Here is a 12,842-nt window from a genome sequence, read left to right as displayed (position 1 = left end):
AACTTTTACTTCTGGGCACGTCTCCATGGAAACCTGAGGATCTGTGGCTCCAGCTAACCGCGGTCACACACTCGTGACGTCGTGGTTCACTCTTTTGTGCTGCTCGTTACGTCACAGACACGAGATTTATCTCCCAGAGGAAGAGGCAGTAATAAGAGCATGAGCACCAGTTAAAACAGAAAAAGATGAAACGTATTTACTGCAGCGAGCCACGACACAGAGGCCAGAGACAGAAGGCCTGCGGTGGCTCGGCAGTAATCCCACTGTGCATTAGCGGTCTTGCCTAAAGGGGCTTCAAGAGGAAACACAGCTGGGAATTTCACCTGCGGCCCCCCTTCCTGAAGCATTTTAAAGCTGCTCTCTCTGCCGACTTTGATCTTGGCAGGGGGTTTAGAGTCCCTGATGGGCTCTGTAAAATGACTGGTGGTCTGGCCACTCCCTGGAAAGGAGCTGTCTGGGTCACAGAAGCCAGTTCAAGGCCTTCCTCTGCCCTCTTCCCACTTCCTCCGGCCCCAGGAGACTGCTACTTGGTGTGAGGCTGCTCAGTGAGGCGGGGTGAGGCTGGCGGACCCCCCAGTCCCAGCCTGGTTTTGCCAGTGTGAGCACTCGGTGTAGCCCTGAGAGACCGTAGCTGAGCTGGAGGCTGCTGGGGTTCAGTAGACCCCAAGGACACGAGATGGCCTTCTGTTTTCTCCCTCCCTGGGCTCACCACCCTAGCTGGAGCGTATGTGGGTGCGTGTGGGTATCTGAGGCTCCACATAGCTTGTGGCGAGAAGCTCAGCAGAGTCCTCCACCCCTACGCCTAGAGAGGACTCTCAAAGCGGAGCGCTGGCCTGGGGTATTGGTGTCTGTGTCTGGAAGCCACCCTGCCGACTCGGCAGCCTGGTGAGTCTCTGCTGGCCTGTGTGGTGCTCTGACTTCACCGTGGGAAAGTGCTGACCGGGCCCTCTGCACTGGGTAGGCCAGGGGCTCACGGAAGCCAGCGAGCCGCCGTGCCTGCTGCGAGCCTCCCGCCCCTCCTCACTCTCCCCTTGGGGAGGCTGGCGGGAGGCAGTCTAGAAGAGGCTCCCCGGCCCCTGCAGGTGTCTGCACTCTTCAGCTGTGCTTCTCGTCCTGCCAGGAGGGGGAAGTGCATGTCCTGCGGGCCTGTGACCTCACCAGAATGAGGAGCGCCTTTGCCCGCGTGGGAGGCCTTGTGAGAAGGTTTCGTAGATTGGTTAAGGACACTCCGTTTCCAGAAGTACCAGGGACTAGTTCCAAATTGCCTTTAGCGTTCACTTCTATTGTTTTCTTTCTTTTCTGCTTTTTAACTTCGAGGGAACATGTTTCCTAACTAGAAGCACATTTTACTAATGGTTCATCGCTGCTGGTCACTGTTTCATGGCTGTGTGAGGGCCATCTCAGACCTCTGCCTTCCTGATGGTATCTTTTCCAACTCACGCACCCCCTCCTCATTTCTGTAAACCCCTGGGGTGGGAGGGTGGCCTCGCCCCGCATGGTCTGTGCCATCTCTGCTGGCATGCTGTGGCCACTGCCCAGGTGAGGCGAAGGCGCCTCCTTCAGGCTCCAGCTGTCCACCCCTGCTGTCCGGGAGCTCTCTGGTTAACTGGAGCGGCAGGAGCCTGGGTCACACTGTGTACTTGTGGGTTGTAAATTAGCTCATTTCATTTACTGCTGTGCTGTTTGCTTGAGGGTGTGAGGTGAGGCACAGATGAGCAGCACTTGCTGTTGCCCGAGCCCTCAGGCTTGCCTGGGGCTGAGAGGACTAAATCAACCCAGTCCGAGGATCCTGGGACTCCAGAGGGGAGGTGGCTCAGCCAGATTGTGAGAGGGTCTCTGTTGGTTTGTATAAAATGTAGAGAGTCTCAGAAGTTTCCATTTGCGTATCCCCTTGCTTATTATTATTTCACTTGAAATCTGTGGCTACACAGGCCGCTCATCTGGACCTCGCTTTAAAGCTGAGTTAAATTGTAAATTTAACAAGGCTAAGTACCATGCCGCCCCCTGCCATGGTGTCTGGGAGCTCTCTGAGAACATGTGACCAGTATTAACATCCTGCCACCACCTCTGGCTCTGGGGCTGAGGATTCACAGCCCCTCGTGGGGTTTCACTTTCCCCTGCAGCCTTTAGCGTGGCTTGAGGAGCTTCTCCAGCATCTCCATGGTTCAGGGGAGAGGGCGGCAGCAGGGCTGGGCCTGGCCTCCTTTCTGCCTCTGACCTGTGACTTGACAGGAGAAAAGAGGCCTGCGGATTCAGTGTTTTCACAAGGAAGCCTTGGCGTGGGCCTGTGGAGTGGGCTTAGCCTAGGATAAGAAATTCTAAAAAGAACATTTACTGGAGATTGTTAAAACAACAGGATATGATCATGGGAATACAGAAAAAATAAAATTAGTGTCTACTTTGCCAACAAAGGTTCGTCTAGTCAAGGCTATGGTTTTTCCTGTGGTCATGTATGAATGTGAGAGTTGGACTGTGAAGAAGGCTGAGCACCGAAGAATTGATGCTTTTGAACTGTGGTGTTGGAGAAGACTCTTGAGAGTCCCTTGGACTGCAGGGAGATCCAACCAGTCCATTCTAAAGATCAGCCCTGGGATTTCTTTGGAAGGAATGATGCTAAAGCTGAAACTCCAGTACTTTGGCCACCTCATGCGAAGAGTGGACTCATTGGAAAAGACTCTGATGCTGGGAGGGATTGGGGGCAGGAGGAGAAGGGGACGACAGAGGATGAGATGGCTGGATGGCATCACTGACTCAATGGACGTGAGTCTGAGTGATCTCTGGGAGTTGGTGATGGACAGGGAGGCCTGGCGTGCTGCGATTCATGGGGTCGCAAAGAGTCGGACACGACTGAGCGACTGATCTGATCTGATCTGATAATCTTACTATCCAAAGAGTAAGATTTCGGATACTGTCATATTTTGGTAGATCTCCTTTGTCCTTTATGCGTAGAGACATTGTGACAAACGGGATTGTACTTGCACACGTGTGTATCCGAGCAGTGTGCATCGCGTTTCCCCATGCTGTTACCTATTCTGAAACCTTGTCTAACCGACTGATAGTCCACCATGTTGAGGTGCCATAGGCTATTTGGGAGTGTCTCTCATGTTCTGCTATTAAAAATCACAGTGCGCGGTCCTCTACCTCCATGTGTGACCCCCACCCCACGCCCCTCAGGCTGTGCCCCACGCCAGGCTCCTCCTGACTGTCCCCTCTGTCTTGCAGATTGTTTGCTCCACGAGGAGAACTTCTCGGTGAGGTGCCCCAAGCACAAGGTGAGTCAGCCTGCAGAGCCGGTGCTCCCTGCAGGACTAGGGGGTCGGGGGCTCCTCCTGAAAGACCTGGAGACCTGATATTCAGTCTCAGGCCAGGGCTTAGTGGGTGGAGGGGCAAACAGGAGGGAGCCCTGTGATGTGGGGTCAACACCATGTGGTGGCGGAGCTGGGGAGAAGGTGTTTGTCTGTTCAGAGAAATGCACGTAACTCCTGGTTTCCGCCTTAGTTTAGTGGAACCCCAGACCACAGACTGGCGTGGGGTGAGGTTGGCTGTAGGCCTGGATGCAGAGCAGAGGCGTCTTCCCCGATTAGAGAGAGCTGACGCCCGGCTCTCGGGGAAACGCCATCCCTGCCAGGTTCTGCTTCCACAGGTGCAGCCCATGGTGTCTGCATTTGGTTCAAGAGTTGGTCTTTTGGTCGCCTCTCAAATTTAGGAAGGGAAGGAAGATGCGGGCGGAGTGTGTGAATGGCCTATTTCCAAAACACCACTCACGGGTGTGGGGAGGGGAGGGTGTGGAGAAGGGACCCCCAGGAAGGGCTGGGCTGTGGAGGCCTCCACCTGGCGCTCCTGCAGCGGCGGCTCTCCTCCAGCTGAGGTCACACTGACCCCTGGTGGCCACTCGTGCTCACAGTCTTCAGTCTCCACTCAGTGGGGCCAGAAGGTACTAGAAAGAGGTCATCTTGACAGTCTGCCCTCAAATTGCTTCTGAAGGATGCTTACTGATGCTTTTCTTTAAAAATTATTTCCCAAGATGGATCCTTGGATCTTAGAATTTTCTCTTTATTTTTTACTTCATTTGTACTTTTTTTTAAACTTCCCTTTTTGAAGGGTCACATTTTGCGTCAGCAAACCCTGTCTTGAGTATCTCCTGTATGTCGTGCAGTACTGACTCTCTGCTTTTTCTTTCCTTTTCCATGTGCGTTCCTTGCCTCACCTCCGCCCGCCCTGACCCGCACGCTCGTTCTCTGTCCCTCCTGTCTCGTCTCCTTGGCTTTGCCGGCGTCAGCCTCCCCTCCCATGCCCTGTCCCCCCCTTGCAGAACAAGACAGCGAAAGGCAGCCTCAGCACAGAGCAGTCGGAGCGGGGGTGAGGGGGGCAGTGTGCTCGTGGGAATGGAAAGTACAGCAAGCACAGGTGAGTCGGGGCCACCGCCCCTGCGGACTGCGATGGGGTGTCGTGGCCTCTGCCTCCTGCTCGCCCTGGCCAGGCGGCACCTGGGTATCTAATTGCATGAGGCCAACACCCGGTGGATAAAGCACTTCTCTGTTTGTTGCTTAGCCCCCCAGAATACGTGTAGAAAGATAATGTGGGGCTTTAAAATGGTTCCATCGTCCACTAGGGATCAGGGGGCTGTTCCTGAAGGCAGGCCTTGGGTGGGGCTCCTGGGGGCAGCTGGCTTCCGGGATGGAGCCTCTAAGGTGGGGCTGCTTTTGCCTGCAGCCCTCGCTCTTTCCCCGTCTCAGAAAGGCTTCTCACCAGAGATCTTTTCTTTTTTAGTTTGCTTGATGTCTGTAAAGCTTGGGCTTCCCTGGTGGCTCAGACAGAAAGAATCTGCCTGCAGTGTATGAAATGCAGGTTCCATCCCTGGGTCGGGAACATCCCCTGGAGAAGGAAATGGCAACCCACTCCAGTATTCTTGCCTAGGAAATCCCGTGGACAGAGGAGCCTGGTGGGCTACAGTCCATGGGGTCGCAAAGAGTCACGACTTAACGACTACACCACCACCACAGCTCTAAACCTTTGAGTGAGTTCTCCTTTGAAAAACAAAAATTCCCCAAGTTTTGTTATGTGAAATCTTCCCCTGCCTCCCGGTGCTATGAAAGATTCCTTTCATATAAGTGCAAAGGGAAGGAAAATCCCCTCAAAGATTCAGCAGACTTTAGCACATTTAATTTTACTTTTAAAATTCTCAGGAGATTGAGTTGTGCTTTCCATGAGTGTGTCTGTGGGTTCGTGGTCGGGGCTGGTAGCGTGTACCTGTGAGAGCAGGATTATATGACTTGGGTCTCTTGAAGCAATGGGCCCGCAGTGCCCACCTCCACCCGGCCTTCCACATCCTCCCTGTCCGTACTGAGTCACTGAGGGAAAAGCAAAACAGATTATGAGAAGAAGAAGCAAAATGTAACTAACCTGGAGCACTTGCTTCTACAGGATGGGGCAGGCAGCCAGTTGTCTCAGAAATGTTCATTAAGGGATTATTTCTCTTCAGGTGAGAGCATCTGTGTTTACTCCAGGCGTCTGCGACCCACACACTGGTGTGCAAGGCCTGGCTCTCTGGGGCAGCACTGTGTGCCTGAGTCTCTGGAATGTTCCCTCCCCCTTGTTACGAATCTTCCCCGGGGCCTCAGCAGGTAAAGAATCCACCTGCAGTGCAGTGCAGGAGACAGGAGACCTGGGTTTGATCCCTGGGTCAGGAAGATCCCCTGGAGGAGGGCATGGCTACCCAACTCCAGTATTCTTACCTGAAAAATCCCATGGACAGAGGAGCCTAGAGGGCTACAGTCCATGGGGTCGCAAAAGTCAGACACGACTGAGCATCTGTGTTACAAGGGGTGGGAGTCTGCCTAAAATTCATGCCGGGACGTGGCAGTTTTCATCTGGCAAGTCACTTGTTTCTTAGGTGGGTCCCAGTACCAGCCTCCAGAGAAGGCCCTCGGCTGGGTGATGAGCCCGTGGGGGTTACAGTGCTCTCATGAAGGTGTCCAGTGAGGACTCCGCACTCTCTCTTTTCTCTCCTGCTCTTCCACAGGTGGGGGTGGGAATGGAGGGCACGGGGGTGGGGGAGGAAAGCTGGCCACCACGAGGAGCTCTCCGAGTCTAGAACCTGCAGGGTCCAGTGACCCTCAGGCCAGCAGCAGTCTGGCGGATTTCCAGGCCCATTTCTGTTGGCCCTTCCGCGTGTCCCTGGGCTTGATGGTGTCACTGTTTCTGAGCGGCTCTGCCACCTTCCCAGCCCTGGTGTTTAGAGCCGCTTGGAACGGAGGCCATGGGGAGTGTTCCCGGAAGTGTCTGGGAAGAGCCGGTTGGGGAAGAACCATGAGTTACTTGGGGCCTTTTGTTCTTGTCCTGGAATCCCAGGCTGTGTTTGAGAAAAATAGGAAGTCTGGGCCCAGTTTCCTCTTGGAAATTTTAATTTTGTTCATCCTCGCCTTCCTCTCTGCCCATTCTTGGGCTCTGCCAGCTGCCAGAGCCCTCCGCTCTCACAGGACGACAAGCCTCATGGTTCATCCTCACAGGGTGGGTGTTGCTGTCATGTTTATACCAAAGAAACGAGGCGCTGAGTGATCGAGTGGCCTGTCCCTCCGTTTGGGGTTGTTTCAAGTCTGTTGAGGTCAGACCTTTCCCTCTTGGAGGGGAGGGAGGGACAGAGCGCCGTCTCGTGCCCCTGAAGTGCTTGTCAAGGCAGGGCCCTTCTCCTGGGTTCGCCCGCCCTCTGCAGGTGGTGGGAAGCCCCAGCGTGAGGGGCGGACGCAGCCCCTCCCTTCAGGGAGCATTCACCTTGGGGTCTGTGCTGGGGGCGCAGGTCCACCATCACAAGGTGGGGAAGGGGCAGCGATTATTCCTGTGGTGTGGAGAGTGCTGTGTGACAGCGTCAGCCCACTTAGCATCTCTGTGCTTCAGTTCCTCCTTCTGTGAAAAGAAGACTAACGGTGGCCGGCCTTGTGAGGATGCAGTTAAGAAATGTCTCCACCGTGCCCGGCGCAGCCGTGTCTGGCAGAAAACGCCAGGGCTGAGGGCATGGAGATGCGAGTTCTCATCTCCCACTGCCACGTGAGGTACCTGGCCAGGCCAGCTGTGCCCAGGAGGAAAGGTCAGTGGGCGGCCCCCTCCCGGGTCTGCAGGTGCAGGAGCTTTGGCCAGCCACTTCCGCCCTCTCCCCGGCTCGAGGCAGCTAGTGGATGAGGCTCCTCGCCCGTCCCTCGTTCTCATTGGCTGTAGACATGGAGGCCCCATTCCCACCCGGCCCACCCATTGGCGGGAAGCCGTGACCTCCGTCCAGCTCTGCCTTGTCCTGGGTGCAAGGTTAGTGCCCAGGGTCATGTCCCGGGTCCTCCTTCCCGCCCACCCCGCGGCCCCGCACGCACTGCCGCTCTGCACCAGCTCCTGTCTCTCCTCGACTTGAGGTTCCCGCCACCTGTAGGGCCAAGTGCAGCTCCTCAGCTCACCTCCGAGGGCCCTGGGGTCACCTCCTCTGACTCCTCAGCGCCTGGCCGCCTCCCTCAGGGGTCCTGTGCCCACACTCGGCTCCCTGGGCCGTGGTGCTGTGCCTTGTCTCCGCTTTGGGTCTCAGCTTCAGGGCACGTCCTCAGAGCAGCCTTCCCAGTCCCCTTGTCCCCACTCTGCCACCTCCCTGGCGTCACCACAGTTTCGAGTCGCTGGTATGTTCACAAACCGTCTGCATCTCCACTAGACTGTCCTCCCACAAGGACGGGGCGGCTGTCTTGGCCTCTTCATGCACTGGCCCAGGATTTGGGGGGAGGAGGGCGTGCAGGGTAGTTCCTGTCCTCATGGGGCGGCCCAGGGAGGAGGGCGCTGACCTGATGGCGTCGGGCGGGTGCAGGCTCCTCACGTGCTCCCCAGCAGGCTCAGGTCTCAGCTTACAAAGGCGAGGGCAGCCTCAGCCAGATGGAGGTCCCCCCCAGGTCCAGGCGGCCGAGGTGAAGCTGAAGGGCAGCAGGAAGAGGCTGATGGGAATGCTTTGGCCTGGGATGAAGGCCCGATTGTTCGCCAACAGCCGAACACACCGGTGCCTTACTACAGAGAAGAGAGCGGCCTCAGCACAGAGGGCCGCCCGCTCACTCACGGGCCACGGCTCTGCCCTGGTGCTGTCTCCTCAGCCACCTCCGACGCCTTTGGACAGACCTGAGCAATGGAGGCTCCGAGGCAGAGTCCCAGGGGCCCAGTCAGAAGAGCTTTGCTGACCGTGAGCCCCAGTCCCAAGTCTAACCAGCCCAGGGCTTTGGGCTGCACAGGTCCCCTCCCTCAGGGCTTTGTCTCCAAGATGATGGGGGGGGCGGGGGGGGGGGGCGGTGTCAGGCCTCGCAGTGTTCCAGTGAAGAAGTGTCTGTAGGGCTCCTGGCATAGTGCCTGGCCCCTACTAGATGTTTCAAGAGTTTTCTTCCCATTCTTCCTACTAAAGGAATAGTTTTCGGAATAATGGAGAAGTTAAGGCTCCATTATATTCAGGGTCAGTCAGGTATCAGACCCTGGGGAGGTCCCTGCGGGGAACGCAGGAAGGCCGGGCACTGGCAGTGGATATGGACGGATATGCCCAGGCCCCCCAGTGGCACCAAGGGAAGGAGCCCAGGCCAGCGGCCTGCGGAGCCCTCCGGCCAGGCAGACCCTGGTGCCGAGACCACCTGCATTCTAGAGGGTGCAGGCTGGAGACTGCCAAGTGCTGGGGAGAGGGCAGACCCTGCTCCTGGCCCTCGGTCCATGAGCTGAGCTTTGCAGGATGTGCGGGCACTTGTCCTCTGTTCCCGCCCATGGCCCACATCCCCGGCAAAATTTGACCCCTTTGGTCCTTGTTTGAGGCCCCCTGGCAGCCCTGCCCTGGCATCGCCTTGATAGAGGCCTTTGGTTCCTGGGGCGACACCAGAGAAGGCTGCTTCTTCTCCCCCTTTCCTGGCAGCCTTAGCATCAGGAAACCAGAGTGGAGAGAGTCTGTGCTGGGGGAGGGGGTGCTGGGGTGACCCCCTGGGTGCGGGGGAAGCCACTCTGTGGCCCATGGCAGGGTGGCTCAGCTCCTGGCCCCGGCAGCTGGAGGCCCAGGGTCTGCTTTTGCCTGAGGGCGGCGATGCTGTCCTGCTGCCCTGCAAGCCCCTTACTGTTATTCATGTTTTCTGCCAAGCAGCTAGGAATCTCTTTCTGGCAAGGGCTGGCGGGAATGTCTGTTCTTAGCTTGTATACACAGGCTAGCCTTAACTAGTTTGTGTATCAGTAAGTTTTACAGAAGCAGAAAAGGGACTGGTGATGCCTGGGTTTTCCTGAGGTCTATTGGTTGGTGGAGGGCACTGGAAAGGGTTTGAGGAAGAAGCCAGGTGAGCCCCCGCGCACACACACACACACACACACACACACAGGGGTGTCACCACACGTGGCTCTTCGCCTAATTTTTCTGGACTGAGTTCCCGGAAATTGCTGTGTCTCTGAGATCCTTGCACACGTAAGGACCCATGAAGTATCCTGAGGAGGCCCTTGGTACAAGCCCGCGTACCCTCGGTGGCCACCAGGAGAGTCTTCCTAAACCTGGGGCCCGGGCCAGAAGGAGAGACAGACGCCAGTGGCAGGGCCTGGGGAGCCCCAGAGGGTGACCTGAGAGCCGCCCTCCCCTTGGAGCTCCCGGGAGTGTTCTCTGTTAGCTGTGAGAGCGCCGCCTGCGGCTGGAGGGGACCGGGGCATGGTCCTGTGGTCCTGAGCCGGTTTTTCCACATCAGCTGGGTGCTCAGCCACCTCTGTGAGGACGGGTCCCCAGGCCCACGTGCTGAGTCCTGCTATAGGCCCCAGGGGGCAGCATCCTGAGCAAGGGTCACCCCAAGAGCTGCCCCACTGCAGGCAGCCCCACCTCGGGGGTCAGGGGAGTCTTTCCTGGTCTTGGCTCCCTCCACACAGTGGGGAGGGGCACTCCGAGTCCATACCCAGTGCAGCTGGCCAGGTCATTGCTGCCTTTACCCTGTTTCAGGCCCAGAGCCACACAGCCGGCTCTACCACGGGCCCTGGGTGTCTCCGGTCCCGGCTGCCAGTCCCTGCAGAGTCGCGCCACCACAGAGCAGGGGCTGTGGGCTGCAGCACCATGAAGAGGTTCCCAGCACCCAGTGTCTGCTTGTCTTGCAGGTGAGACTGTGGAGATGAGAAGGTGGTGGATACTCGTGATGGAATGGAAACGGTCCTCCTGTGCAGCCACACCCCACCCCGCCCCACCCCGCGTGCCTGCCCGCGCCAGCACTTCCTTCCTAAGTTCTTACATCACTCTCAAACCGGTGACACCACAGGAAAGAAAGACCCAAGACGTTGGAATGGCTGTTTCCATGGACACAATCTCCATAGTGACCGTGTGGGGGGAGGGGGGAGGGGTGGGATGATGGGAAAGGGTGGGGGGAATTAAAAGGGAGGGATAAAAATATATATATATAAATCTATTTTTAGTCTGGAAAGACTTTGTTTAAATGAAAGGTGCGCTATCCCTTTTGATTCTATTTTAAAATTATCTAGTTAAAGAACTCCAAATTTGTTCCAATAACGTGAAATTTAAATGTGAAATTGAACTGAACAAACTCTGATCTCACAAGGACAGGGGTGGCTTAGATCCTTGGCCCAGCTCACACAATTCAGAGACTCTAGACCCAGGGTCAGAGGAACAGACGAACCACACCAAACCATGTCTTTGTCAGTAATTTGTCTCAAAAGTGGGAAGGTCAAGGGGGAGGGAAGTGGGGGATGGTCCGTGTTTTCAAGAATGGGTGAATGATGTTTAAACACAAAAATAAATCTTTTTCATTTCCAGAAACACTATTTATTTATTATTTTTAAAAATTTTTTTTTTCGGGGGAGGGGACATTGGCGGATGCCCCAAGGCGGAGGCCCCACGGTCACAACTGTGTCCTGGGTCCTTGGCCGGTGAGAGCCCCGAGGGTCCCACCAAAGCGGCTTGGCCGGCAGGATCAAGGGATGGCTGCCCCTGGGCACATTCCAGGCAGCTGTTGTGCCCTGACCCCCAGGGCGGATGGACAAACCTAGGCCGTAGGAGTGGACACAAGGAAGGACGGTGTCAGATGTGCTCATGGGTGGGGGGGGGGGTAAGCTGACCAGGAGCACCCACTCCACCCTTTCTTCTTTGCTTTCACTTTTATAAAGGATAAGGGAGCCTGCCAGTTGAGCAGCCCCCCGCTACATGATTCTCTATGTTGTGTTGTTTTGTTTTGTTTTGTAAATTGTATAATTTTTAAATATCTGAGTTTTAAAAAAAGAAAAAAGTACAAAAAAAAAATCTTGTTAAGGCCTTAAGAAGGGGTTAGTGCATCTTTCAGGGGTCACTCTGCCGTGGGGATAAAATAGCTGTTTCACAAACAGTTTTATTTAAAAAACAAAACAAAAAAAATCAAAAAAATAATAAACTTCATTTTAACCTTGTTTCCTTTTTTGTTTGAAGCAAACGTGTCTCTTTCTCCTCCCATTCCAGCCGTCAGGCTGGCTCTGATTCTGCTGCGGAGGTGGCTGCCATCAGACTGGCCCAGCCACCTAGGCCTCCCGCAGGCCCAGGGCCCTTGCAGCAGACCCTGGAATGATCCCAACCAAGGACAGTTCTAGCCGCTCAGCCTGGTGGGTCGAACTCAGCCGTGTGTGAAGATGGCCAGATTACTTGAGAGGAGGACAAAATTCCAATCAATGTGAATTTTAAAGCTTATTAAAAAATAATGCAATGTTAATGGACTTTGTTTTAAAGAACAGAAACACTGGAAGGAATGCTGTGAAGTAGAAATAAGCAATTATATGAGTTCTGGTGTGCTTATCAGTTTGAGGCTGCAGAAATGGCAGATTAATTTTGTTACAATGGCTCCATCCAGCAGTGTGGTCCAATTCTCATTTTGCTCCACCAGGATGGAGGTGTGGGTGGGTATGCTGTGTGGGCCACGGAACCTGCATAGGAATTATGGTTCTTTATTTCCTTGGCATCCTGTCTGGTCTTGGCATTAACACAGTTCAGATGAGATTGAGAGATTGCAGGTGTTGGGCTTAAACCACAAACCTTGAACATATCTTCAGGAAAATACTTTCCTGACAGCAGATGGTTGGTTCTTCATTTTGCCTTTTTTAAATTCTTTTGACTGGGCTGATGATACTTTGAGTAAAACACTGGTGATGGTTCCTCAAACTGGCTCCTGAAATGACCATTCACTGGGGAGTGGCCCTATTCCACGCCTCACTCCCAACTCTAGCTTTCCGGCTTCTGTAAGAAGCCTCAACTGTTCATGGGCATTTCAGCTCCTGCCACTCTTTTGAGTTCTCTGTTTTTTGGACAGACTTTATTTCTAGAGCAGTGTTAGGTTCATCACAGTGTTGCGCAGAAGGTACGGAGATTCCCCATGCATCTTTTGCCCCCACACACGCACAGCCTCCCCCAGTGTCAGCGCTCCCCACCAGGGCAGTGCCTTGTCTTTGGTGAACTTGCATCAACACATGGTCACCCACAGCCCATAGTTTACGTTGGGGTTCATCTTGGTGGTGTGCGCTCTGAGTTTGGACAAACGTACAATGACATGGGTTTGCTGTTGTTTAATCATTAAGTCCTGTCCAGCTCTGCGACCCCATGGACTATAGTCCGCCAGGCTCCCCTGTCCATGGGATTTCTCAGACAAGAATACTGGAGTGGGCTGCCATTTCCTTCTCCAGGGGATCTTTCGACCCCAGGGTTCAAACCCACATCTCCTGCATTGGCAGGCAGATTGTTTACCTCTGAGCCACCAGGGAGGCCCATAATGACGTGTACATACCGGCAGTATACAGAGCAGCTTCATGCTGTAAGAATTCTCTGTGCTGCCTCTCTTTATCCCTCCCTCCTCTTACCCTGG

The 12,842-nt window shown here is 55.0% G+C and overlaps 1 protein-coding gene across 3 annotated transcripts in view; it reads left to right on the top strand.

The window, feature by feature from the left end:
- Nucleotides 1-11,403, top strand: part of TCF20 (transcription factor 20) — a 193,703-nt gene extending 182,300 nt beyond the window's left edge. Inside the window, exons 4-6 of one of the 3 annotated variants that reach the window (XM_061418714.1) lie at nucleotides 3,223-3,272; nucleotides 4,280-4,407; nucleotides 10,108-11,403. In XM_061418714.1, coding sequence (XP_061274698.1) covers nucleotides 3,223-3,272; nucleotides 4,280-4,363 — 134 coding nt within the window. In that variant the 3' untranslated portion in view covers nucleotides 4,364-4,407; nucleotides 10,108-11,403. The remainder of the gene's footprint in view (nucleotides 1-3,222; nucleotides 3,273-4,279; nucleotides 4,408-10,107) is intronic. The other 2 variants (XM_061418712.1, XM_061418713.1) reach the window with 2 other exon arrangements.
- Nucleotides 11,404-12,842: the final 1,439 nt, after the last annotated feature.

This window comes from Bos javanicus, chromosome 5, assembly GCF_032452875.1.
Source record: "Bos javanicus breed banteng chromosome 5, ARS-OSU_banteng_1.0, whole genome shotgun sequence".
In the NCBI taxonomy this organism is placed as follows: domain Eukaryota; kingdom Metazoa; phylum Chordata; class Mammalia; order Artiodactyla; family Bovidae; genus Bos; species Bos javanicus.
Note: the sequence above shows the minus strand (reverse complement) of the source record. Positions and strands in the feature narration are given on the sequence as shown.